At 55.9% G+C, this 24511-nt stretch overlaps 1 protein-coding gene across 1 annotated transcript in view; it reads right to left on the bottom strand.

Annotated features, from left to right (window-relative positions):
- The window catches only part of HYDIN (HYDIN, axonemal central pair apparatus protein), a 137792-nt gene that overhangs the window by 2040 nt on the left and 111241 nt on the right, over window positions 1-24511 (bottom strand). Inside the window, exons 55-84 of the mRNA XM_009997997.1 lie at window positions 23913-24081; window positions 23180-23415; window positions 22764-22875; window positions 21995-22199; window positions 21432-21667; window positions 20082-20227; window positions 18333-18525; window positions 17700-17808; window positions 16521-16778; window positions 15970-16112; window positions 15500-15718; window positions 14560-14720; window positions 13611-13748; window positions 11791-11955; window positions 11087-11299; window positions 10336-10474; window positions 9842-10007; window positions 9511-9658; window positions 8207-8414; window positions 7748-7969; window positions 7070-7239; window positions 6696-6894; window positions 6385-6543; window positions 5568-5836; window positions 4540-4759; window positions 3606-3815; window positions 2617-2780; window positions 2186-2336; window positions 1554-1784; window positions 865-1089 (exon numbers count right to left, since the gene is read on the bottom strand). Coding sequence (XP_009996299.1) covers window positions 865-1089; window positions 1554-1784; window positions 2186-2336; window positions 2617-2780; window positions 3606-3815; window positions 4540-4759; window positions 5568-5836; window positions 6385-6543; window positions 6696-6894; window positions 7070-7239; window positions 7748-7969; window positions 8207-8414; window positions 9511-9658; window positions 9842-10007; window positions 10336-10474; window positions 11087-11299; window positions 11791-11955; window positions 13611-13748; window positions 14560-14720; window positions 15500-15718; window positions 15970-16112; window positions 16521-16778; window positions 17700-17808; window positions 18333-18525; window positions 20082-20227; window positions 21432-21667; window positions 21995-22199; window positions 22764-22875; window positions 23180-23415; window positions 23913-24081 — 5584 coding nt within the window. The remainder of the gene's footprint in view (window positions 1-864; window positions 1090-1553; window positions 1785-2185; window positions 2337-2616; window positions 2781-3605; window positions 3816-4539; window positions 4760-5567; window positions 5837-6384; window positions 6544-6695; window positions 6895-7069; window positions 7240-7747; window positions 7970-8206; window positions 8415-9510; window positions 9659-9841; window positions 10008-10335; window positions 10475-11086; window positions 11300-11790; window positions 11956-13610; window positions 13749-14559; window positions 14721-15499; window positions 15719-15969; window positions 16113-16520; window positions 16779-17699; window positions 17809-18332; window positions 18526-20081; window positions 20228-21431; window positions 21668-21994; window positions 22200-22763; window positions 22876-23179; window positions 23416-23912; window positions 24082-24511) is intronic.

The following is a 24511-nucleotide window of genomic DNA, read 5'->3' as shown; positions in this document are numbered from 1 at the left end:
GGTTGGAAGGGACCTGGAAAGCTCCCCCAGCCCAACCCAGGGGCACCCAGAGCACATCACACAGGAACGTGGCCAGGGGGGGTGGAATGTCTCCAGAGAAGGAGACTCCACAGCCTCTCTGGGCAGCCTGGCCCAGGGCTCTGGCACTCTCACAGCAAAGAAGTTCTTCCTGAGATTCACATGGAACCTCCTGGGCTCCAGTTTGCACCCACTGCCCCTTGTCCTGTCACTGGACATCACTGCACAAAGCCTGGCTCTGTCCTCCTGACACTGCCCTGAACAGATTTGTGCCCATGGATGAGGTGGCCCCTCAGTCTCCTCTTCTCCAAGCCCAACAGACCCAGCTCCCTCAGCCTTTCCTCAGCAGGGAGATGTTCCCCTCCCTCCAGCATCTCTGTGCCTCTGCCCTGGGCTCTTCCCAGCAGTTCCCTGTCCTTCTGGAACTGAGGGGCCCAGAACTGGGCACAACATTCCAGCTGTGGCCTCCCCAAGGCAGAACAGAGGGGCAGGAGAACCTCCCTTGACCGACTAACCACAGTCTCCTGCCAGCACAATGGGCCCTTTTCCCTTGCCTTGTCACTGCACCTGTCCCACCCGCTCCACACACCTGGAAGGTGCCAAAACAGGGACTGTCCAAACCTGCCAGGAAAGGGCAACCAAACCCTGGAACACCATCCTGCCAGGGCTGGGGTTTGAGATGGAATTCCAGGCACCATAGGGCCTGCAACCCAGACAGATGCAGTGTTGGTGGGAAGACCCCCCCCCCGGGCTCAGATGGCCACTCTGGCTATGCCCAGCCAAGCTAGAAGAGGGGCAGGATCCCAAAGGGCTGAGCTGCCTCCCCACAAGACCCTCTGGAGTCACCTGGAGGACGTAGTCTGTCTTCTGCCGGGCGTAATTGATGATCTGGGTGGTGATGGTCTGACTAGAGCCCAGCGTGGTGCAGAAGTGGAGGGGTTTCTCTGGCTTGCTCACCGTGGCTTTCAGGTGCAGGTCGTAGGAGTAAGTGCCCAGGTTGGTGCTGTGGAGCACCAGGCACCCGGTGCTCTCCCCCTTTTTCACAGGCTGGTACTCAAAAACAAGATCAGCCTGAGAGGAAAGAAGGGGGAAAGCCCTTGGGTGAGGCAGAGAGACGTGGAAGGCAGCCCAGGACATGGGGAAATGGGTCCCTGGCGTGTGCACATGGTGCTGGGAGGCAGCCCAATGTTCTCCCTCACTTCAGCTCCTTCTCTCTCGGGTCAGAGCCCCACAGCAAGTGCAGGACAGTTCACCTGGGGGACTGTCCCCAAACAGCTGAGAGCCCTTTGGCACTCTCCTCCCCTAAAACACCCCAAATACTCCTCGGGGACACACCAGCAGGTGCAAACACCCTCACACCAGCAGGGTGAGGCATGTCCTGCAGCCACTCCAAACTGAAAACCAGGAGCAGGTAGGTGATCAGCAGCTGGGGAGCTGCTCGGGAAGCAGATGATTCCCACGAGCATCACCCTTCAAGGAGCACCCACCCCCAGAAAGGCTGCAGGGAGAGGACACTGGGTGAACTTTGCTCCTACCTCTGACTGTGGAGGAACAGTGAAATGGGGGGGGGCGTTGACATCAGGCACTTTGCAGTCGATGTTGAAGGTGACAGGGACAGGCAGAGGGTTGTCCACCTTGACGCTGGAAGACGCTCTCTGCCGAACGGCCGTGGTGATTTCAACGGTGCTGATGGGTCTTGAGGCTGTGACCTTGAAAGACATCATGTAGAACAGGTACTCCTGGGTCTCCTCGTTGAGGAAGGTCACCTGAAGGAGAGAGAAAGAGAGAGGTGTTGGTCGTCCTGCACCTAACGATGGACCAGCTGTGCTGAGTCAGCACCAAGAGCCCACCAGCTGGGCACCCTGTTTCCAAGAACAGCCACTGAAGAAGACTGCAAGACCAAGGAAAGCATGGGTGGTGTCTCCACTTCCTAGCCTCCCAATTGCCCACTGCTTCCAGCTCTCCCATGTCCTGACCTACCTGTGCTGAGCAGCCCCCAGAGGGACCCTCCCAGAGAGACTGAGAAGTGAGTGAGGTGCATGGAGAGGTGGCTGCTGCTGTGTCCCCACCTGGGACACCCAAAGTGCCACCAGTATGGAAACACCACGAAGCTTCTCAGTAAGCCACCAGCTCCTTGAAGGTCTCATGACCTGGTGTCCACACTTACTGATGCTTGAAAGGTTCCTTCCTTGTAGGAGAGGAACGTGAGCTTGTAGTCCTTCTTGGCAGAGCCTGGCACCTCCATGTGCTCCTGCCCCTGCAGCAAAGGGCCTTCTCCTTGGTCCTCTGGTTTGATTACATCCACTATCACGAGGAACCTGGGGGTGAGAAGGATGCAGTGAAGGTCAACAGGAAAGATTCCCATAGGATAACCATGGTGGGGGAGTACAACACAGCCCCTGTCCTCCTTGGACAGAGGAGCCAGCTCTTCTCCACCTTGGAGGAAAGCCCTCCAGGATGGGTTCTGCACCAGGAGAACACGTCATCCCAGACACTTATGGCCAAGGAGAGTGACAAGCTTGTGGGAAGGAGCTTCCAGGCAGTGGGAAACCCTTCTTGGTACTGCTGAAGGGATGAGACTTCTCGGGTCAGACTCACCTCTGTGCTCTGTTCAACCAGTTGGAGACAGGGATGAACTCAGTGTGGGAAGTCCTACATGGGACCTCCCGAGAAATGGTCCCTGAGCACTTGGGAGTCTGAGCAGTGCCTTGCAGGAGGTAGGACAAGCCTGTCCCATCTGGCAATGGGAAGAAGATGGAGCCCTAGAAGACAAGCAGAAAGGTGAGTGAGCTTTTCCTGCTCTCTGCTTCCACCTGGGATTCTATATGCAACCCTATAGGGCAGAGATCTGCTCCAAGCTCTGGAGATGGAGCCCAGAAGACTCTGGCTTCTTCTCTTGCTCTGGCCTGAATTCTGGTGTGGTGTAAGATCAGCTGGAGGGGGACAAGGGGCAGGTGTGACACCCACCTCCAGCACCTCAAAGCTCTCTTCTGAACTGCCCCCATGGTTTAAGGACTTATCCCTGGTGTGTCCCAGAAATAGTGCCCATGGGAATGGAGGGGACCTGGAGGAAGGGCTCTTCCAAAGCTGCTGCTGAACTGAAGGTGATGTCAAGAGAGATCTGGGTGTCATTTCCCAGTGGCCAGGGGGACAGTGAGAAATGGCAGGGCAGCTTCACCCCTCTTGTGCCCTACAGAAGACCCCAGCAGGGCAGCACTGGCACAAGTGGTGGTGGCCAGGGCCAGGGGGGCTGCTGCAGCCCCCAGGGGTCTCAGAGCCCCTCTGGGGCTCAGGCAGGGCCCAGGAGCTGCACGGAACAAATTCCACCTCCTGGGCCTTCAGACAACCTGGCTTCTTAGGTGAGCTGCTCCAACACCTTCAGAGGTCAGTCCAGACTTCCCACCTGAGCTTCCCTTACACCTGGGCCTCCAGCCACCAAGAAATCCAGCTTCCAACACAGGATGGCAGGATCATTTCAATTCACAGGGGATCTCTGAAGGTCATCTCAAGCACCCTCCTCTGCCCAAAGCTGGGTGAGCTGTGAGGGCCACACGTGGAGGGCCAACGTGCTGGTACAGCCCACGTACCTGATGCATCTTCTCCGTGGTCATGGTGAGGGGTTTGTAGGTGAGCTTGTAGGGTTTGTTCTGTTGGTTGGCCTCTAGGTGGAAGAATTCAGGCCCCTTCCAGTACTCCCCCTCGATGACAGGCTGCATGGTCCAGGCCTCACTGCTGGAGTTGGAGAGGAGGATGACCTGGCTGAGCTCCTCACGCACATCACACGTGAAAGTCAGGACCTGCAACAGAGGAGCAGAGGCTGCTTGGCCACACTGAGGAGTCCTTCCCACTCTGAGGAGGAGCTTGTCCTCCTCCTGTGCCAAATGTAGCTTTTGGTGGAAATCAAGTTGTTGGGTCTCAGAGAAGGGAGAGTCTTTTGCTTTCTCCCAAGGAGGAGAAGTCTTCTGCCACCTCCCAAGGAGGGGAGAACACAGGAAGTCATGGCAGGATCTCTCTCCCATGCAAGGACAAGACTTGCAGTCCCACAATTCCCTGTGGGGATAAGAGCAGCTCTGGGCTCTCTTTTGGGACCAAGAGCCAACACCCTCCATCTGCACCCTCATGTGATGCCCATGAGGGCCAGGAACCCTCCACACTGCATCCCTGTGCTCCAGGAGGTGGATGCAGATGCTTTGCCCACTCCTACTGTTCCCCTCTTGCCCTGACAGGGAGGAAAAGCCTGGCTGGGGGTGCAGTGCTGGGTGCCTCTGTGGGGAGGGTCTTGGAGAAGCCCTGCAGGGTGTCCTGGTGGCAAGGACAGCTGAGGAGCTCTCTGGAGGAGCAGCATCTTGGACAGGGGATGAAAGCAATTGACAGAGCTCAGGAATTTTGTGAATCCTTCCCAGTGGTTTTCTCAGCTCTCAGGGATACCCAGGCAGGGGTGACATCCATGTCCTCCATCACGGAGTGACACCCATGGGAGAGATGTGGTGGGGTAAAGGAGAGGTCCCCTCCTGTCATTACCTCCTTGGTGACAGGGGCCTCCATGCAGCTTCCCACCAGGGACAGCCTGAGAGGCTCACTGCCCTGGATGAAGCACTGCAGGCCCTGGTAATGGATAGCAGGGCTCAGCTTGGTGGGGTGGAAGGTCACCACGAAGGAGACATCCGTTCCTGAGGAGATGTAACCCTTGGTGGGGCTGATGGAGAAATCTGGCTTGAAGCTCTCGACGTCCCACTTGAACCTTGCCAAAGCACAAGGACAGGAAGGAAGGATTAGCAACTGGGAGGCTGTGAATGCAGGGTGCTCCTTCTAACCCTCTTGTGAGCTTGTCCACCAGATCTTGGGCATGATGCTGAGGCACCTGGCAACGTGGCTGCAGGTTCGGCAGGATTCACCCATCTGTCAACAAGCCTTTGGGTTTAACCCTCCCTAACTTCCAGGACCTGACTGCACAGGTCTCCAGGGGGAAGGACTGTGCACAGCTCTGGAGCCCTCAGCACAGGGAAGACATGGGGTTGTTGGAGAAAGCCCAGAGGAGGCCACAGAGATGATGGGAGGGCTGGAGCAGCTCTGCTCTGGAGCCAGGCTGGGAGAGTTGGGGTGTTCAGCCTGGAGAGGAGAAGGCTCCAGGGAGACCTTAGAGCAGCTTCCAGGGCCTGAAGGGGCTCCAGGAAAGCTGGGGAGGGACTTGGGACAAGGGCAGGGAGGGAGAGGACAAGGGGGAAGGGATTAAAACTGGAGGAGGGGAGACTGAGGTTGGACATGAGGTGGAAATTCTTTGCTGCGAGGGTGGTGAGAGCCTGGGCCAGGTTGCCCAGGGAAGCTGTGGCTGCCCCATCCCTGGCAGTGTTGAAGGGCAGGTTGGATGGGGCTTGGAGCAACCTGAGCTGGTGGGAGATGTCCCACCAGATGACCTAGATGATCTTTGAGGTGCCTTCCAACCTTCACCATTCTATTCTTGGATGAAAAACCCGAGGGGAACCACCTGAGCAAGCTCCAGCTCCTCCCAACCCCCCTCCAAGCTCTCCCAGAGGACAGTTTCACATTACTTGGCTCCTACGTCGCCCAGGTTGTGCTGGCACGTGGCGCTCTGCTGACCCACAGTTCCAAAGCTGAGGTGCTCGTGGTCCAGGCTGAGGTGGATGGCTGGGCAGGAGCCCTGCACCACGAAGAGGGAGTGCACCAGCCCACTGTGCTCCAGGGTCACCTCCTCAGAGAAGGGCTGGATGCGGCACCTGGGGGAGAAGGTCACCTCCACCTTACAGGTGTCTCCCTTGGGCTTCAGACTCAGGCCGCTGCTGGGGTTCAAGCAGAGAACCTGCCCAAAGGAAGGAGAGGAGATCACTTCACCTAGCAACCCAGCTGGGAGTCCTGCACTGCTGGAGGCAAGAGGAGAGGGCTCAGGAGGAGGATGAAGGGACTGGAGTGTTGGCCCTGTGAGGAAAGGCTGGGAGAGCTGGGGCTGCTCAGCTGGAGAGGAGGAGCCTGAGGGGGGATCTGATCAGTGCTGGTCAATATCTGCAGGGGGTGGCAGGAGGATGGGCCAGACTCTTCTCAGGGGTGTCCAGTGACAGGACAAGGGGCAATGGGCACACACTGGAGCACAGGAGGATGAACCTGAATATGAGAAAATACTTCTATGCTCTGAGAGTGACAGAGCCCTGGGACAGGCTGCCCAGGGAGGTGGTGGAGTCTCCATCCCTGGAGACATTCCAACCCCACCTGGATGTGTTCCTGTGGGATCTGCTCTAGGGGATCCTGCTCTGGCAGGGGGGTTGGACTAGATGATCTCCAGATCTCCATTCTGTGATTCTGTGAGTCCTCTCCTTGCACCAAAGTGCTCTCCAGTGAAGGAAGGGTCCTTACCCCAGCTTCCTGCAGCTCTGGCACAGTGCTCATGAGACTGAGCTTAAAAGTGAGGGGGGCAGCACTGTTGTTTGCTATGGTGACCATCTTCTTCACAGTCTGGCCAACAGAGACAGCTCCCAGCTTCACCACCTTGCCTGGGGGCTCCACAACCTCCACCTGAGGCAGGAGGGATCAAATCAAAGGAAAAAAAAAAAGAAGGAGAAGAGGTTTTGCAGGAAATCAAAGCATGGGAGAGGTGAGGAAGAGGAGGAAGGAAGCCAAGCTGGCTTCCTGCCACCTGGAGCTTTAGGGTTTGGGTTTCATCTCACCTTCATGGCTGTGCCCTTCCCTCGGACCTCCACGGTCTGCTCACAAAGCCCATTGATCTCAAAAGGGATGAGCTCACGGTAAGAGGTGAGCTCTCTGGGGGAGAAAGTGATGGGCACCTCCATGGACTCTCCTGGGCACAGGACACACCCTGAGAAGTTCACCTTCAGGTAGGTGGTGTTGGTGAACAGGCAGTTCAGGCTGGCAGAAAGCACAGCAAAGAGAAGCAGAGGTGTCACCAGGCTGTGTGTGCTCAGCCAACATCTTGGGGCTCTCCTGTCTCCCTCTCCCTGCACCTCCAGGATTTCACCTGCAGGGCTCACAAGGACTGGAATGTGCTCAGCAAGGGTGGAAGGAGCTCCTGGAGAAGACCTACCTCAGATACCCTTCTGCCTTGTTTGTGATGACAAGGGTCTGCTGGGCAGGTGGCATCCCAGCAGTGTGGATGAAGCAGGCTCCAAAGTTGAGTTTGGTGGTGGAGAAGTGGACAGTGGGCAGCACCACGTTGGCCTGGAACACGCAGGTGAAGGTGGGACCCCTGCTGATCTGGTGGGGTGAAAGCCAAGAGTGAACCACTGCCAAGATTGGAATGACAACCAACAACCAGCAGAGCCAGCTGAGGGAGAGGATGGGGACAGCTGGCAGTGACAAGGAGGAACAGCAGGTGCCCAAGGTCCTCAGAATGGAAACAAGGTGGAAGGTTTGGGTCTGAGGGGGGAAGGTTTTTGGAGTCCCATCTCTGCTTTGTGCAGCCAGACCTTCCAGAGCTGTGGGACCCACCTCAGGAGGGGTCTGGCAAGGAGAAAATATTTCATCCCTGTGCACATCTAGGGCTGCCCCCCAAAAATTAGGGGCAGAGAGGGCATGGGGACTCTGTCCTGCCACAGGAGTGCTTCCCCCAGGGATCCCACAGGAAACATTCCATCCAGAAGCTGGTCAGGCTGATGGTTGCAGTAGGTGGGACCTCTTTGCCTGGCTCAGGCTCTAAGTGGAGGTGCTCACCACCTGCTGCACAGGGCAGGTGAAGGTCCCTTATCACCTGCTGGTGCCTCACCTTCAGCCTCAGCTCCACACCCTTCAGAGAACACATCCTGTGGGGTTGGAAAGCCAGCTGGGTCTCCACCTCCCCCTCTGCCTGCACGGTGCCCGTTTGGGGGGTGACAGCCAGGACCTGCCTACGGGCTGGGGGGCCCCTCAGCTCCCAGAAGAAGGTGAAGCTGATCTTGCTGTTGTTGGAGATCCTGAAGATGTGCTTGCTGATGTCATTTAGCTGCACCTGAGGGGAGAAGGTTGGTGGAGAGGGCTTGGAGCACACACAAGGTGCTGGCCAGAGGAAGTGCTCTTCCCTAACATGCTCCCACATGTTTCACCTTCAGCTAATGACCTGTCTGAAGGATCAGGCTCCTCCATGAAGAGAAAGGTTCCTTCTTGCTCAAAGGTACCTGCTAAGCTCCTGGTCAAGACCCAACCTTGCTTTGTGGGGCAAATGGTTTGGGGAACCAGTGCTGCTCACCTCCTTAAAATCAATGAGGTTGGTCTCCTGTGCACTGAGCTCAGTGACATGACCATTCCTGTCCTCACACCTGACAGACATGTTCAGACTGTAGCTGGTGGCCTTGATGTTCAAGGAGAGGGGCTGGGGCTTCCTCTTGACATCACACTTGATGTTGAAGACCACCTCTCCTTCCACTGTTGGTGTTAAGATGACTGTAATGGGAAGCCTGGAGAGAGAAGACCCCTTTTTGCTCCATTCCCTGTCTCAATGCTTTTCCAGGGGCTCTCCACTGTGGAGCAAACCCTGGTGAGACCTGTTCAGGGTGTGATGACCCCACACAGTGACATGGCAGAGGACACAACAAGGCAGCAAGCCCTGAGTAGCACTGACCTTACTGCCCTGGCCCTGTGTTACATGGGGTAGAGTTGAGTGGTGACCCCACTTCTGTCCCAGACACTGAGGAGGCCACTCAGAGACCTCTCTGATCCATATGACCCCAATCTGTGATCTCCACAGAGACCTCTCTGTTCCATATGACAGGGGTGAGACCCTCTTTGCCAAGGAGAATCCTCCAGCTCCCACATGTCCCATATGACAGCAGCACAACACGGGTGCCACCAAACTACCTCCTTCTGATTTTTATGGATAATCATGGAATATTTTGGGTTGGAAGGGACCTTCAAGATCATCTAGATCCAACCCCCTGCATGGGCAGGGACACCTCCCACCAGCCCAGGTTGCTCCAAGCCCCATCCAACCTGCCCTTCAACACTGCCAGAGATGGGGCTTCCACGACCTCTAATTTCTGGGCTCATGACCAAACACACCCAAACTAGAGAGATTTAAGGAATTACCACTTCCCAGGGGAGCCACAAGATGCTCTCTTCTCATGACAAGCCAAAATCCAGCAGCTTTGAAGCCACACCAAAGCTGCCCCAGAGCCAACACACCCTCCTCCCACCTGGGACCTTCAGGGTGGACCAGCAGATGAGTGGTGGGCTCTGGCACTAAAGGAACCCAGGGAAAAGAGGAGACCTTGCACATTTTAGGGAGTCAAGGGGCTAAACTCTCCCCAAAATACTCTTCTCATCAAAACTAGAAGATCCAAAAGCCTGATTTTTTTATTCCAGGAAGGGGGCTTAGAAGACAGTGAAACACCCAACACAGGCACTTCATGGAGAAACCTGCAGCTTCCTGGTGTCCCCATGGGGAAGGACATGGAGCCACCTGGTGCCTGTGGAGGGGAGGAAGCCCCAGAAGCCAAGTGACAGTGCAAGGTTTGGCACACAGGAGAGGGCACGTGGCCTTGGGAGCCCTGTTACCTTGAGGTAGGAGCAATGGAACCTTCCATGGGCTCCAACTTCACGGAGGAGCTGCATCCCTCAGAGAAGAGAGAGCTTTCTCTGAAAGCAAAGCTGAAGGCTTCCTTCTCCCTGTTGACCATGTAGATAGTCTGTTGTACCTGGTGCCCTGGGGAGAGGACAAAGCAGCTGCTGCAAACCCTTTGTTCCTCCCTTCCCCTTCTTCTACCCTGGCACACTTGGGAGCTGGAGGATCTGCTCACAGGTGCCCATTTCCATTTCCCTTGTTGAACCCTGAGGGGCCCCTGGAAGGTCCCCATCTGAGGGTTGAAGGTGTCACCACGGTGCTCACCAATGAGCAGGAGCTGGAAGTTCAGGTGGCATCTGTCCAGAGCCACGAGTGGATCAGTGGCAGTGCCCACCAAGAGGAAGGGGACTGAAATGCTCTGCTCAGGGATTCTAAAGACCCAGAAGGATTCTGTGATGTCCAGGTGCCGAGGGATGAATTCAAACTTCAACTGGGGGAGAAAGAGAGAGAGAGAAAGAAAGGGTAGTTGCTGCTCTTGGCAGGGAAAGGGGGTTGGTGGGGAGCAGTCTAGAGCACCAAGAAAGCCCAGGAACCTCCACCTTCTGCTGCTGGGAGCTCAGAGCTGGGCTGCTGGCAGCCCCAAAGCATGGCAGATGTGGGCTACAGGGTGCAAGCAGCTTCACCTGCCAGTTCACAGGGTTCCTTGTGGGCTTGGCAAGCTCCCAGTGAGGTGGGACACTCAGGAAGTGCAGCCATAGCTGGGGTCAAACTGCCACACCTGTCTACTGGATCTACCCTTCTTCATTTTCTGCACCCACCTCTGCTTTCTTCCCTGGTTGGAGCTGACCTCTCTCTGTGAGGCAGAAGAAAGCCACCTGGCCTGGTGGGGCTTCAGGATCTTGGCAAGTCCACCGGAAGGAATACATGGAGCCAGTTGGGTTCATAACCAGGAAGGTCCTGAGCACACAAAGCAAAGAGGACCACTGAGGTGGTGTTGGGATGGTCATGACTGTCCTGTAGCAGACAGCAGGCACTGCCAGTCCTGGACACCATCTGGAAGGAGTTATTTGGTGTAGGGGAACAATGTTGGGAGCACAAACATGTCACCTGCTTCCTAAGGGCCTTGGTGGCTACAGATGAATGGCTACCAACAAAGGAGCAAGGATGTAGCCCAACTCCTGCCCACTAAAGTGGTAAAATCAAGCCCAGCAAGACTCCTTTGGAAGAGGACACACTCTGCTGTGGCTGCAGCCTTCACCAACCCTGTGTGACTGGTGTCTCAAAGGAGGACATCCCAAGGATGCTCTTCCAAGGGACAAAGGTTGTACTGGCCACAAAGCATGGGCTGGGGGCACGTGGGCCTCCCAGACTGACCCACACCTTACTGAGGAAAGGGAGAAGAATGAAAAATTGGCCAGTTGGTCTTCAGTGACCAGCTCAAAACAGGCTGGTGGCCAAGTGTCAGCAGACAGAGGTGTGCCCTGGGGCTTGGAAATGGAGCTGGAGAGGTCCCTGATTGACAGAGGTGACCAGGAGACCATCAACAGGAGAAGCTAAGCTCACACCTACCTGCAGTTCCTGCCACCCACTCCAGTTGCTGCAAACTCAACCACCCTCGTGTTGAGGTCGAACGTTGTCCCCTTTGGTCCCTGCACACCTGAGCTGTGCCTTCTTGCAGTGATGTAGTCAGAGTCTTCCAGCTCAAAGTGGTAACGTGGCATCAGGCTTGTCCCCTTCACAGCCACCTCTGGGCCCTTCTGATCTGGCTCCAGGTTGGGAATACTGGGAAGGGAGGGACTAGTAGTATCAGCCAGCTGAACTTCTCCAGCCAGCCAACTGCTTGTCTCCTTGGAGAGCACAAGGGTTGTGTCCTCTCTCCAGGCAAGCACTGAGCAGGAAACCAAGCAGAACTGCACTCCCTGCCATGGAGGCAGGAACATCAACATGTCCAGAGACCAACCACAGCCCCCAGGTTCCTGTGTAGATAAGGAGACCATGCTTGTCTGATAAGGAAGCAGAACAAGGGTCTGGCTGGTCCCTCAGCAGCCTTTCTGGCTCTCTCATTCCAGGTTTTACCACCCTCCAGGAGCTTAGTATTTCACACAATGTCTTTTCCCAGTGTCTCCTGCTTCTGCCAAGGCTGGATGATCATCCTGCACATTGGTTGTTCCTCCACGGGTGCTGCTGTCCCCAGGTCTGCCCTCCCACCCCCCCAGCCAGAGGTATCACCCCAACAATCCCTCAACAAGTGAGTGGCCCTGGATGTTTCCTACCTGCAGAGCATGTGGCTCTCAAAGTCCTTCACGTGCACTGGACAGAACTTCATCTGGAATTGCTGCTCCTGGCCAGCAGGGATGGTACCACTGCAGGGCTCCACAGAGAATGGGGAACCCAGGGTGTTCAGAGAGGAGTTCTTGGAGGAGGGGATGGAATCAATGCTGGATGGGAGCATCACAGTGGCACCAGAAGTAGAGTAGTGGGAATTCCCTGTGGTAAGGAAGAGGTCAGGACAGGTTCTTTCAAGAAGGAAATCCTGTCCCCTCTGCCTCCTGCTGCAGAAGGACAGAAAGGAGCTGGGATGGACTTGGAGCATCCCTGGCCAAGTGCTTTCAGCAAGACCCCCCCCGATGAGGGACATGGAGAGCCATCAGGTTCCTCTTTGCTCCTCTGCTCACTGAATTGTAATCCCAGAGAGTCCTGGGGGCAGGTGTGACAGTGAGGACAGACAGAAGGGGGAGCAGAGGGGGCAGGAAGTACAGTGAAAAGACCCAGAGAACTGACTGAACCACAGCACAGCACTGATCACCCCCTGTGAAGATGCTGGGGTGACAGCCAGGAAGGTGGGTCAACCAAGAGTGGGCCCAGGACTAAAGGCAGTCACTTCACTCCATGCTCTTACACATCTCCAGGACTGGGCAGATGGATGCAAACTTCTGCAGAGTGTTTGTCCTCAAACCACATCCAGGAAACAACAGTAGAGATGTTACAGCCTCTGGGAACATTTCTGGGTGCTGTTTCACACCCCAGAACAGCCAGCATTGGCACTGGGCTTGAAGGGCAGTGACAGATCCTGAGCACCAAGTTCCAGTGGTGAGAGCCTGGCCCAGGTTGCCCAGGGAAGCTGTGGCTGCCCCATCCCTGGCAGTGTTGAAGGGCAGGTTGGATGGGGCTTGGAGCAGCCTGGGCTGGTGGGAGGTGTCCCTGCCCATGCAGGGGGTTGTAACTGGATGATCTTGAAGGTCCTTCCAACCCAAACCAGTCTGAGATTCTAAGTCCTGCCCCCCTGTTGCCTGCAGAACTGAATTTTGCTTGTTCTGCCTGGTGGAGAGGAAGCTTTGGGGGACAGCACCACCCTGTCCTTCACTCCCTTTCCTTCTTTCCTCTTTGCTGGGCTTCCAGAACCCACAACCAGCCAGGTAATGGCAGAGCCACAGAGCAGCTCAGCAGGAGCCTGTCCTGGAGCAGGGAAAACCCAACACCCCCAGGGGAGGGAGTTAAGCACATTCCAAGGGCTTTGGTTGGACAAGCTGCCTGTGCCAGGAAACACCAGGGCTGACAGCTCTCCTGCTCCTGATGACACCTCTGGGACAGTTTCCTCACAGAACCAAGCTGCTCCCAAGGCCACTTGTGTGCTCAGGGACAACCACAACAAGTCCTGGCCCTTCCACTGAGCTCTGACCCCTGCAGCAAACACCCCAGTGCCTGAGTCAGGAGGGTGGATTTTCAGCAGTGACTTTGCCCTGGGCTGGGGAACTGCACACAGCCAGTGCCTGCAGGTCACCTAGCTCATGGTTACACCATCCCAGTCTCCAGAGACTTCCCAAAGAGGGGCCATGATGTCCCCTTTCCCATTCCTGACCCACCATGGGGCTCCCCCCTCAGCCAGGCTCAGCTCCTGCACAGAGAACAAGTGTCAGAGCAAGCACAGGAGGGTCTGAAAAGCAAGAAAAAAGCCTCCCTTGCAGCTGGGAAGATGCTGCCAGAAGTAGAGGACTGGACAGAGGTGAAAAAGCCACTCATATCTGGGGGAGAAGTGGCATGTTCTGCTCCCCAAGGCCTCAGCTGCCAACTGAAACACCCCGGGCACCCTCACCTGCCACCCAGACCCAGGGCCTTACCAACCAGGTGGGATGGGATCTGCCCCTCAGTAGAGCTCACTGCCCTGTCATCCTCCACAGCCTCCCTCCAGGTGTATTCCAGGGCCACATTCCCTGTGTTACACAGCTTGAAACTGAAAAGCAAGGAAGAGGAACAACGAGTCCAAAAGAAATCCCAAGCAAGTAGAGAAGTGAACACTGCAGGGTGGGTCCCTGGCACCCTGTTCTTTCTGCTGGGTCACATCATCTTCCCCAGACAACTCTGCCAGGGCTAGATCACTGCCCCAAGACAAAGTATCTCCAAGTCTGGGAGTGAAAGAGGGAAGGGCAGGTGTGGTGCCCAGGAGACTTAATCTGAGGGGCTTATTCTGGTCTGACATCTCAGTTTGCCATGGTTTTTGAGTGCAAACTTGTCCTCAAGCAGAGGAGGACAGAGAACAGGCACTGAAAGCAGAGCTGCAGGTGGTCAGCAGAAAGGTAGAGCAGAATTGCACCTCTCCTGACATATCCTGGCAGGGTGGCAGCCACCACCTCCTGCTTGGCTTTGGGTGCAGGTGTATGAACCCCAGCCCCCAGCCAGGAAGGTGAAGCAATAAATGTGTCTTTGAAAGGGATGAACAGCAGGTGAGACTGAACTCAGGTCCACAAGTGACATGTATCCAGGCCCTGGGATGTGTCAACATGTGTGTGGAAGCTGAAACCTCAGGCTCAGAAGGCAGCAGGACCCCTTTCCAAGGCTGACCAGCCTGCCAGAAATGAGGTTTATTAAGTGGCCAAGAAATAAATGAGTCAGTGAAACCTTTGTTACCACAAGACCATGAGGAGAAGGAAAAGCAGAGGCCAGCAAAGCTCTGGGGCAGCAGACACTGGGGCAGCAGACACTGGGGCAGCCCTGGGCCAAGGCAGCTCCCACCCACAGGTCCGTGCCTGGTCTCCAACACTCACGTGAAGGTCCTGGTCTGGAAGAGCAAGGTCTGCTCAAACTGAATCGAGTCTGTGTCCAGGCTGAAGTGGGCATAGTCAACCACAGCACTGAGGAGAAGCTCCACGTCACGGCTGCTGCTCTCCAGGACAGTGTGAGCTGGCTCTGGATCCACCTCCATCACCTCCAAACAGGAGAGGGGAAAAAACCACTGAGCAGAGCCCAGCAAAGGCAGGCTGAGCAGGGAGCCTTTTGGCCTCCAAATTCAGCCACATCTAGGGGTGAGGAAGGACCATTCTCACTTATTTCCCTGGGAAGATGATGAAATGTGACCCTTTCACTACAGTGTTTGTTTCTACCTGCTGATCAAAGCCACCACTGGGAACACACCCATGGGAACTATGGCCAAGTATCAGTCCTTGTGTTTCAACCCTGTGGAGTGTCTGAGCTTTTTCTTGGTCCCCTCTGCACCCAGCAACCCTCTCAGTCAGGATTGAGATCCTCTGCCAGAGCTCTGTGGATGGAGAACCTCAAGAAGGCAACCCCTAGAAAGCACCTTCTTATTCTTGTCTTAGAGGAGAATCTGGATGTCACACCTGGAGCAGCCAGACTGGGAAGGGCTGGAGACAGGCACTGGGGGATGGGAATGAGCTTGCAAGAGAAGTCTCCAGCTGCTCCAACTGGTGAAGTTTGGTTCCCAGGTCTTACAATGGTTTAGGAACTAGAGAAGAACCATCACCCGGGATAAGCAGGTTTGGCAAGAATGACAGTCAAAGCAAGTTTTTGGAGATGATACCTCTCCAGGCTCCTGCACGACCACCTGGGCTGCTTCATAATGAGGTGATACCTCCCCCACACAACCCAGTTCTCTGCTATTAGTGGAGACAGAGCTGTCAGGAGGAGGCAGGAGCTGCTCAGCTAGCAGAGATGGTCTCCTACAGTTCTTTCTATGGTGTTTCTTACCTTCTCCTTGACAGGCCAGGTGGCTGCTGGGCCCCTGGTGACATCCACCCACTTGGCACTGCACAGGCTGTCGTCCCAGCTGGGCACCTGCTCTGGAGGCAGGTGGAAGGTGATCTGGGACACCTGGCACCTCACGGGCTGCTTCCTGCAGGTGAACGCCACCTCCGACTGCAAGGTGACCCTGACGTCCTTGGCACAGCCAGCGTGGAGGTGGCCCACCTAGGGAGAGGGGCAGAGCCCACAGTTGGGGACACTGGGCTGAGAGGGAAGGGAGGGAGGTGAGCAGCTGTGCCAGGAGCTCCATTCATTGTCTGCTCAGCCAAGGTTGGAGAGAGAAAGGTCCAAGCCCTTCCCGAGACGGAGCCTGTTCTGCAGGGCTCAGAGCTCTGCCCCAGGGGTGGCACCTCCGACGTGGTGACTCCCTGGGAAGGGGTTGGGGAGGAGGGAAGGGCAGAGCCCCCCAAGCTCACCTGGGGGGAGAAGTGGAAGGGGGTGTCTGCCCCCCACTGGAAGCGCACAGCGCCCGCCCGGCTGCGGTTGGTGATGGTGAAGGTCACGGTGTAGGGGGTCCCCACGTGGCACTCCCCAAACTGGATGTGGTTCACTCTGGCAGCTGGGGAGAGCAAGAGATCTCAGGGAGCAGTGAGGCCCCTCACACACCCAGCTATGTCCAGCTCCCTCCTTCACTCCAAGCCCTGCTCCCTCTGGGAGATGCAGTTCCCCATCCTTCTGCTTCCAGAGCCACCTGGCATGTCCCTCAACACGTGGCTCACAGACCACCAGGTCCACTGGCCTGGTGATATAGGTGATCACACATGGTCTTCAGAGCACACCATGGGCTGACAGACCTCCTCTGAGAGCCCCTCAGCTGAAGGCTGGTATCTCTGACCCTTCCTCCTTGAAAGAGGATCTTCCCTCAGGTTCTCAAGCCTGGCTGCTCTGCCAAGACCTGGCACAGGTTGAGCAGAAATGTGTCCATCCCTATTCCTGACTCCACCTGGGGCAGCCTCTCCTCTCTTACCCTCCACTGTGTCTTCCTCCAGGCTGCCCTCAATGTCCTCCTTGCTGTCTGCCACCAGGCCACGGATGTTGTCTAGGGTGAAGTCATCCTCGTAGCCTTCACCCACCAGCTGGATGATGGTCTCCTCGTAGGGGTTGTCCACCACTGCCAGGTGGATCTGCCCTTCCACACGTTGGGCCAGGATGGGTTTGAAGAGCACATCAAACTCTGCTGATTCCTCATGATGCAGGAACAGGGAAGCAGTGTGGGGCTTCCTCCCTGCACAGCAAGGGAAGGCAGAGACAAGGGATCCAGCCACGCAGAGGGAAGATTTCCATGGGGTTCCAAAAGGAATTAGAAGTTGAAACTAAGCACAGGTTCTCCACCTGTGGTTCCACACCTTACTCCTATGTTCACAAGACTGACACCACCATATGGGTCACTGCTGAAGTGTCTTGTCCCCAGGTTAACACCAGTTCTCCCCTCCTGCCACATGTCAAGCTGGGGTTTAGCCTCTGGGGGCTGCCTGGGGGCTCAGGGGCTGCCCCTGCTCAGGCTGGGAACTCCCCATGGCCAGGAGAGGCCCCAGATGGTGCTTTCAAGTCATTGTTCAGCCTGGAGAAGAGAAGGCTCCAGGGAGACCTTAGAGCACCTTCCAGTGCCTGAAGGGGCTCCAGGAAAGCTGGGGAGGGACTTGGGACAAGGACAGGGAGGGAGAGGACAAGGGGGAAGGGATTAAAACTGGAAGAGGGAGATTGAGGTGAGACATGAGGAGGAAATTGTTTGGTGTGAGGGTGGTGAGAGCCTGGCCCAGGTTGCCCAGGGAAGCTGTGGCTGCCCCATCCCTGGCAGTGTTGAAGGGCAGGTTGGATGGGGCTTGGAGCAACCTGGGCTGGTGGGAGGTGTCCCTGCCCATGCAGGGGGTGGGACTGGATGATCTTTAAGGTCCCTTCCAACCCAAACCAGTCTGGGATTCTATGACAGTCCCCCACAACTCAACCCACCATGGCCAGAAGAACAGAAAACCTTTCCTCCAACTTGCTAAGAGGAAACCCTGCAAAGAGTCCACGGGCAAAACCAGGGGAACAGAGAGACCCAGGGAAAAAACCCACCCACACCTACCATCTGGCTGCTGTTTGGCCAAGCCCAGAGAAGGGCACACATTTCCCCTGGGTGGACAACCATGGTTAATGGATTTACCTTCTCTAGGAGAGTCCCCCTTCATGTCCCCAGGTTCATAGATGCAGTGTGTGGTGGGTCTGGCTTTCAAGGAGAAAACTCCCCCTTCATCCAACAGGTCTATCATCAGCTGGGAAGAGGGAACACAGAGCAGGACCACAGTGGGGTGGGTGTAGGATGGCACAGGGCACCCCACATGGTTCCCTGCTTCACACACACACCTCTTAGCACCAAGAGGAAGTCAAATCAGGCAGGAAAGAAAAGTATTCTAATTAAAATTCAACCAAGCAGGACATAAAGTACTGCAAGTAATGAGCTGAAAGCAATTAAACTGCAACTGAGTTTAATTAAAAGGTAGTAAAATGTGATCAACTCCCATTGAATGTAACTGGGACTTCACACATTCCCCTGTGAGAACCACAGGGGGAGAAGAGAGATGGGGAAAAAAACCCAACCAAGATTCTTGTGTTGTGTAGAACTGGAAAAGACAGGCTGGTCAGAAAACCACATCTCCAAGAAGAACACCCTTCCTGGGGAGCAGCACCCAGGCAGGTCCTTCAAAAGAACTTCTGAGACCTGTTCCCAGGTCTACTGAGTTTTCTGGGACCTCTGTGGGACAAGACCAGATGATGCATCCCCTGAGCAGGTTCTCACCTGGACAGGTATGAGGCCACTGTTGTGAAGGACCAGGGGGAGTTGTTCTGCATCACCCAGCAGCAGCTTCTTGAAGAGGAGCAGAGGGTTCCCCCTCCTGTTGCAGAGGTCTGGGTGCAGGATGGTGACTCGAGGCAGGTTCCCATCTCCACTGATCTCAAAGGTCAGACTCTGTGCTTTAACTGCTGGAGAGCTGCAGGAGAGAGGAGGAGAAACCATGACCATTGGTAAGGAGAAACCAGAAACCTTTGGTGAGAGCCTGGCCCAGGTTGCCCAGGGAAGCTGTGGCTGCCCCATCCCTGGCAGTGTTGAAGGGCAGGTTGGATGGGGCTTGGAGCAACCTGGGCTGGTGGGAGGTGTCCCTGCCCATGCAGGGGGGTTGGATCTGGATGATCTTGAAGGTCCCTTCCAACTCACACCAGTCTGGGATTCTATGATTATGGCTGGCACAAACCCACTCCCCACTTGCCAAGCCATGAGGCCAGTGCCACCTGGCTGGCACTCCTGTACCCCAAGACAGAGCTGCCCCTCACCAGGGCCATTCACCAGAGGAACCTGCTCTGAACAGCCAAGACCTTCCAGAAGAACAGTTACAAACCATTTCCCCTTCATCAAATCCTGCAGTGCAGCAGCTCAAGAATGAGGCAAGGAATGAGACGTGGCAAATGTCCTGGCTGTGGGGACAGGAGACACGTTCAAAAAGCACAAGCACAGCATGAAAACAGCACAAAACCAACCAGGGAGAAGTGAATAAATAACAGCATCAGGGAAGATTCTTTCCAAGGACACTAAACCAGCAATTGCTTATTAGGGCAGAAAACTGGCTTGTTGTGTCCCAGTTTGGTGACTCAAGGGTTGGGGAAGAGCAGGTGAAGAGCCCTGGCACAAACACAGGTCCCAGGACAGAGGAACTGGGCTCCAATCACTCCTTAACATAAAATATCTTAATATACCCCAGGTGATCACAGAGGATCATCTCACTGGAACATAAACAAGGAGGGAATCTCACTGCCTCACTGGCACAGAAACCACTTCATCTCATCCTTTGTCCTTGGAAAGCCCCAGCTCAGCTGCTGCACATCTCCACTTCCTTCTGAGTCATGCATTCATGGAATGGTTCAGGTTGGAAGGGACCTTCAAGATCATCCAGTTCCAACCCCCCTGCATGGGCAGGGACACCTCCCACCAGCCCAGGCTGCTCCAAGCCCCATCCAACCTGCCCTTCAACACTGCCAGGGATGGGGCAGCCACAGCTTCCCTGGGCAACCTGGGCCAGGCTCTCACCACCCTCACACCAAACAATTTCCTCCTCATGTCTCACCTCAATCTCCCCTCCTCCAGTTTTAATTCCCCCTTGTCCTCTCCCTCCCTGCCCTTGTCCCAAGCCCCTCCCCAGCTTTCCTGGAGCCCCTTCAGGCACTGGAAGGTGCTCTAAGGTCTCCCTGGAGCCTTCTCTTCTCCAGGCTGAACACCCCAACTCTCCCAGCCTAGCTCCAGAGCAGAGCTGCTCCAGCCCTTGGATCATCAAATAACTTCCTAACATTACACTGTCCTCCCAGTTACTCCTACAGGCTAAACTATCACTCTTACCTCTTTACTCTACCCAGTAGTTACTGGTTTCTACATCATGTTAAGTACTAGGGCTACTAAGAGTTCAGCTCACAAAGAGATCGACATCCTCTCAGAGGAGAAATATCTGCCAGAAAGGTTGTCCCCACCCCCCTCCCAAGATTTCCCAGGGTGATTTACCGGATATCAAGGGAAGCCTCAAACATGCACTGGTAGCTCTGCATGCTCTGTGGGGTGAAGATCACTGAGGCAAAGATGTGGGAGTGACTGGGCACACACACTCGTGTGGGATCCACCTCGAAAACGTCGCTGACGCGGCTGGTGGGCTTGGAGGAACCCAAAGAGGGGTGTTAGGAGACAACAGCCTTCAACATCAGGCACTTTTCTTCAGCTATGGATCACAGGGAACAGCCCCAGGCAGCGTGTCCTTCCTTCCTGCTTCCCTGGATGGGCTCTTGCCATCTCACTGGGTGATTCCAAAGTGGTGCTGACCTTGCCCAGGGAGATGCCAGAGAGCCCAGGAGTGCAGGAGCTTGTTTGGAGAGCTGGGCAGCCAGCCCACCACAGATGGGAGGTGGAGATGGCATGGAAAATGCTGCAGCATCCCCAGCAGCATCCTGGCTTGTGTCAGCACCAGTGTGGCCAGCAGGAGCAGGGCAGTGACCATTCCCTGTGCTGGGCACTGCTGAGGCTGCATCTCTAATCCTGGGGTCAGTTCTGGGCCCCTCAGCACAAGAAGGACATGGAGGGGCTGGAGTGTGTCCAGGGAAGGGCAAGGGAGCTGGGGAAGGGGCTGGAGCACAAGGAGAAGGGTCTGGAGAACTTGTGAGGAGCAGCTGAGGGAGCTGGGGGTGTCCAGCCTGGAGACAAGGAGGTGAGGGGAGACCTGCTGGCTCTGCAGCTGCTGAGAGGAGGTTGGAGCCAGGGGGGTCGGGCTCTGATCCCCAGGAACAAGGGATGGGACAAGAGATGACCTGCCCAGGGGAGGTTGAGGTTGGATCTTGGGAGCAGTTTCTTCCCCAAAGGGCTGTCAGGCCCTGGCCCAGGCTGCCCAGGGGGGAGTCCCCATCCCTGGAGGGGTTTCCAAGCCCTGTAGATGTGGAGCTGAGGGACATGGGGCAGTGGTGGCCTTGGCAGGGCTGGGGGAAGGGTTGGGCTTGGTGACCTTAAAGGTCTTTTCCAGCCAAAAAAATTTCTATGATTAAAAAAATCCAGAATCGGCCTTCAAAGAGAAGAAAAAAGACCAGGGAGCATGAGGAAATGGTCTGCTCTGAGCCTTGGCACAGCAATCCAGTAGAAAAGCCCCCTGACTGTGTTTCCAAGAGATGTTCAGAAGGGTTCAGGTCTCTCACCAAAGACCCAGAGGAGAGAGCCAACCTTGCTTGAGACATGTTGGACTCAACCCAACTTGCAGTCTGACCTGCACCGAGCTGGACCAGTCTGGGCAAGAGGTTTAACAAATCTGGAGAAGCAACCAGGCTGCCACAAAGCCCCTGCAGAGCAACACCCACCGTGGCCTCTTCCCCTTACCTTACTGGGGGGGGGCTTGAGGGACAGGATCACATCACAGGGGATTTTGCCCGCGTTGCGGATCTTGAAGCGAGCTGTGGCCTGGTGCCCAACCAGGACATTGGTGAAGATGAACTTGTTCTCCTCTGTGAGGAACACCCCCTTGTCTTGGATGGGCTGTAGGACCTGGCAGACCTTAGTGTTGCTGCAGATTCGATGCTCCTCGAAGACGGACTCGACGTCGTCGAAAACAAACCCTGGGAGCAGAGGAGAAGGGGGAGCTGAGGTTGGAGGAGTTTTCCTGCTGGGTTCATCTGGTGGCCTTGAGAAGCCCTTCCTGCCCAGGTCCCTGCAAAACCCAACCTGGTGGGGTTGGTGGCTGTGAGGATGGAGCTCAGTCACCCCTCAGCCTTCAAGGACCTTGCTCTCCTTTTCCACACATCCCTCCCCACCAGCAGAGTTGAAAAGGACTGGAACCTCTGAGGATTTAGAGGTGGGACCTCAGGGTCAGGGTGGCTCTCTGTCTACACCTGGGTGCTGAGCAGCAGCAGGTCTGGCCATGGGAACCTGTGGCTGGGGTGTACCTGGGAGGCAGGACTCAGCAGCCAGGCTGTAGGAGATGCCATGGGGGTTGTCCTTGGGGTCTCTGTCATTGATCTCGATGGAGAGGTTCTCCTTGCCTGTCCCCAGGGGTTCTGCATAACAATCCACCACAATGACCTGCTGGGCCCCAGGAGGGATGGAACCAAAGCCTGGGTACACTGTGAACATGCCTGCACTGATACGAGCCTGTGGGAAGAGAGGAGAGGAGAGGATGACACCCAAGAGCCTTCCCTTCAGATCTTCAGCAAGGACTCCTTCACCTCCAGCCTGTCCCAGGCCAGGAAGGGATGACTCCATGGTCCAGAGGCAGCCCCAGGGTGACCTGAAGGAGCTGGGAGGAGGTGTAGGCTTGTCCTGAGGGACACAGAGAAAGGAGCTGGGGTGTCAGAGGTGAAGGTGGTAGCCTTCAGCCTCCAGGAGAGCAGAAACAACTGAGACATGATAGAGGAGAAGAGAGAGGGGGCTGGGAAGAAGGAAAAGCGAGGACATCTCATCCCAGCAGACTGGGAATTCAAACAGGGACATCCCAAATCTGTGACACTCAGAGACCTCTTTGGGCCAGCAGCTGCCACAGGACCTGCTGGCCTCTCCTGACCTTCCAGCTCCAACCAGAGCAGCTGGGACTGAGCAGCTCCTGCTTGTGCCTGGGAGCTGATGGATCTCCAGCACACAGAGCACCTCCTGTCTTGTGGCCCAGCAGTTTCTTCCCACCCCAGCTGCAGTGGTTCCTGGAGAGCAGGAGCCACCCACCTGCGTGGTGACTGTGTCCTTCTGCACCAAGTTCTTGCTTTGCTTGACTGAGGTAGACCCTTTCCTTACACTTGCATTCTCCGTGGAGTGGGTGGCTTTGAGCTGGTGTCCACTGAGAGGAGGAAGCAGAAGACATCCATCATGCTGAGCTCCTCTGGCCTTTCTCCAAGGCCCAAGCTGGCCATCCTCCCCATGGAGGGAAGTCCTCCTGGCTCCCAGAGCACCACCTGCTGTAGCTTATGGACAGGTGAGCTGTATGACCAGCTTTGTCCTACACATGGAGACACCAAAGCACCTTTCTGCTCCCAAGCCAGTGACACAGATGGACAAGAACCCAGGTGTCCTGTCACACAGCACCCAGCCCTGGTGCCTCTTGAAGCAGGAAGGCTGGTGCAGGGTTTCCCTCACCCCCTCACCTTCTCCTTCTCAACACAGGTGCGTCCTGGTCTGCTCGGTAGATGAAGAATTGAAAGTCCAGGACACCTTTGTTCTCCAGTGAGAAGGTGCAGGTTTTCTTGGTGCCCATCATCATGGCACCAAAGTTGAGGGATGCAGGGTAGATGTTGTACTTGCTGAACACAGCTTCAGCTGACACCTTGATGGGGATGACAGCGATGGTCTCACCTCCATCACCGAGGTTGGGCTCAATCACCTGCAACCAGAGGAGGGCCTGGCAAACACAGCAGAGGGCAACCCACCCACCCCTGGCCCCTCAGCCCAGCCCAGCTCCTCAGCAGCTCTTTAAACATCTCATCCAGAGCCAGGATTTCAGCTCCAGATAGGAAGCATCACAAAGAGAATCCTAGAATCCCAGACTGGATTGGGTTGGAAGGGACCTCAAAGATCATCCAGATCCAACCCCTGCATGGGCAGGGACACCTCCCACCAGCCCAGGCTGCTCCAAGCCCCATCCAACCTGCCCTTCAACACTGCCAGGGATGGGGCAGCCACAGCTTCCCTGGGCAACCTGGGCCAGGCTCTCACCACCCTCACACCAAACAATTTCCTCCTCATGTCCCACCTCAATGTCCCCCCTGAAGGACTTTGCTATATACAGATGAGAGGATTCTCTAGCTGAAGCTTCCAGCTTCCACACATCCTGCTGCCAACCCCCAGTCCTGCCCACACTGCCTGGCCCAGGCAGCTCACCTGGCAGTGCAGGATGGGTTTGTTCTTCAGGTTCACTTCCACCTGGGGGTGGAAGAGCAGCTGGACCTGCACGGGGCGCTCGGAGGCTGTCAGAGCTCCCTTCTGTGGCTGCACAGTGAAGTGGGATTCCAAGTCAGGTATGTTGGTGTCTGGATCTTCCAGCTTGAAGCTGGGGAGAAAGGAAGAGACAAAGAGATTTGGAGGGATAAAGCCCTGGTGCCACCAGCACAGTCAGGGCTTTGCACAGGACCATAACAACTCCAGAGTCCAGCTCTGCTTGGGGAATCCCAGACCCTGACAGTGCTGGAAGGTGAACTTGACACTGAATTGTTTCATCCCCTTCCTTTGAAGAGCCTCATGAAGAGCAATGAGCTGGGCCCTCAAAGGAAGAACATGAACCTTCAATTTCAGCATCTTCTGGTTCCTGCTGAGCTGTGAAGAACTGCTGGGGTGTGGCTGGATCCCCCATGATAGTGTTGGAGGTTGGAGAGCCTGGGGTTTGCAATTCACCTGGAGCACCAGGCAGCCAGCATGGACATAGGTCCTGGTGAGGGACAGAAGGGGAAGGCAAGGCCTGGGCAGATGGTGGCACCACACAC

The sequence above is a fragment of the Chaetura pelagica genome, unplaced genomic scaffold, assembly GCF_000747805.2.
Source record: "Chaetura pelagica isolate M959 unplaced genomic scaffold, ChaPel_1.0 scaffold865, whole genome shotgun sequence".
Taxonomy (NCBI): Eukaryota; Metazoa; Chordata; class Aves; order Apodiformes; family Apodidae; genus Chaetura; species Chaetura pelagica.
This window is presented reverse-complemented; position numbering and strand designations above follow the sequence as displayed.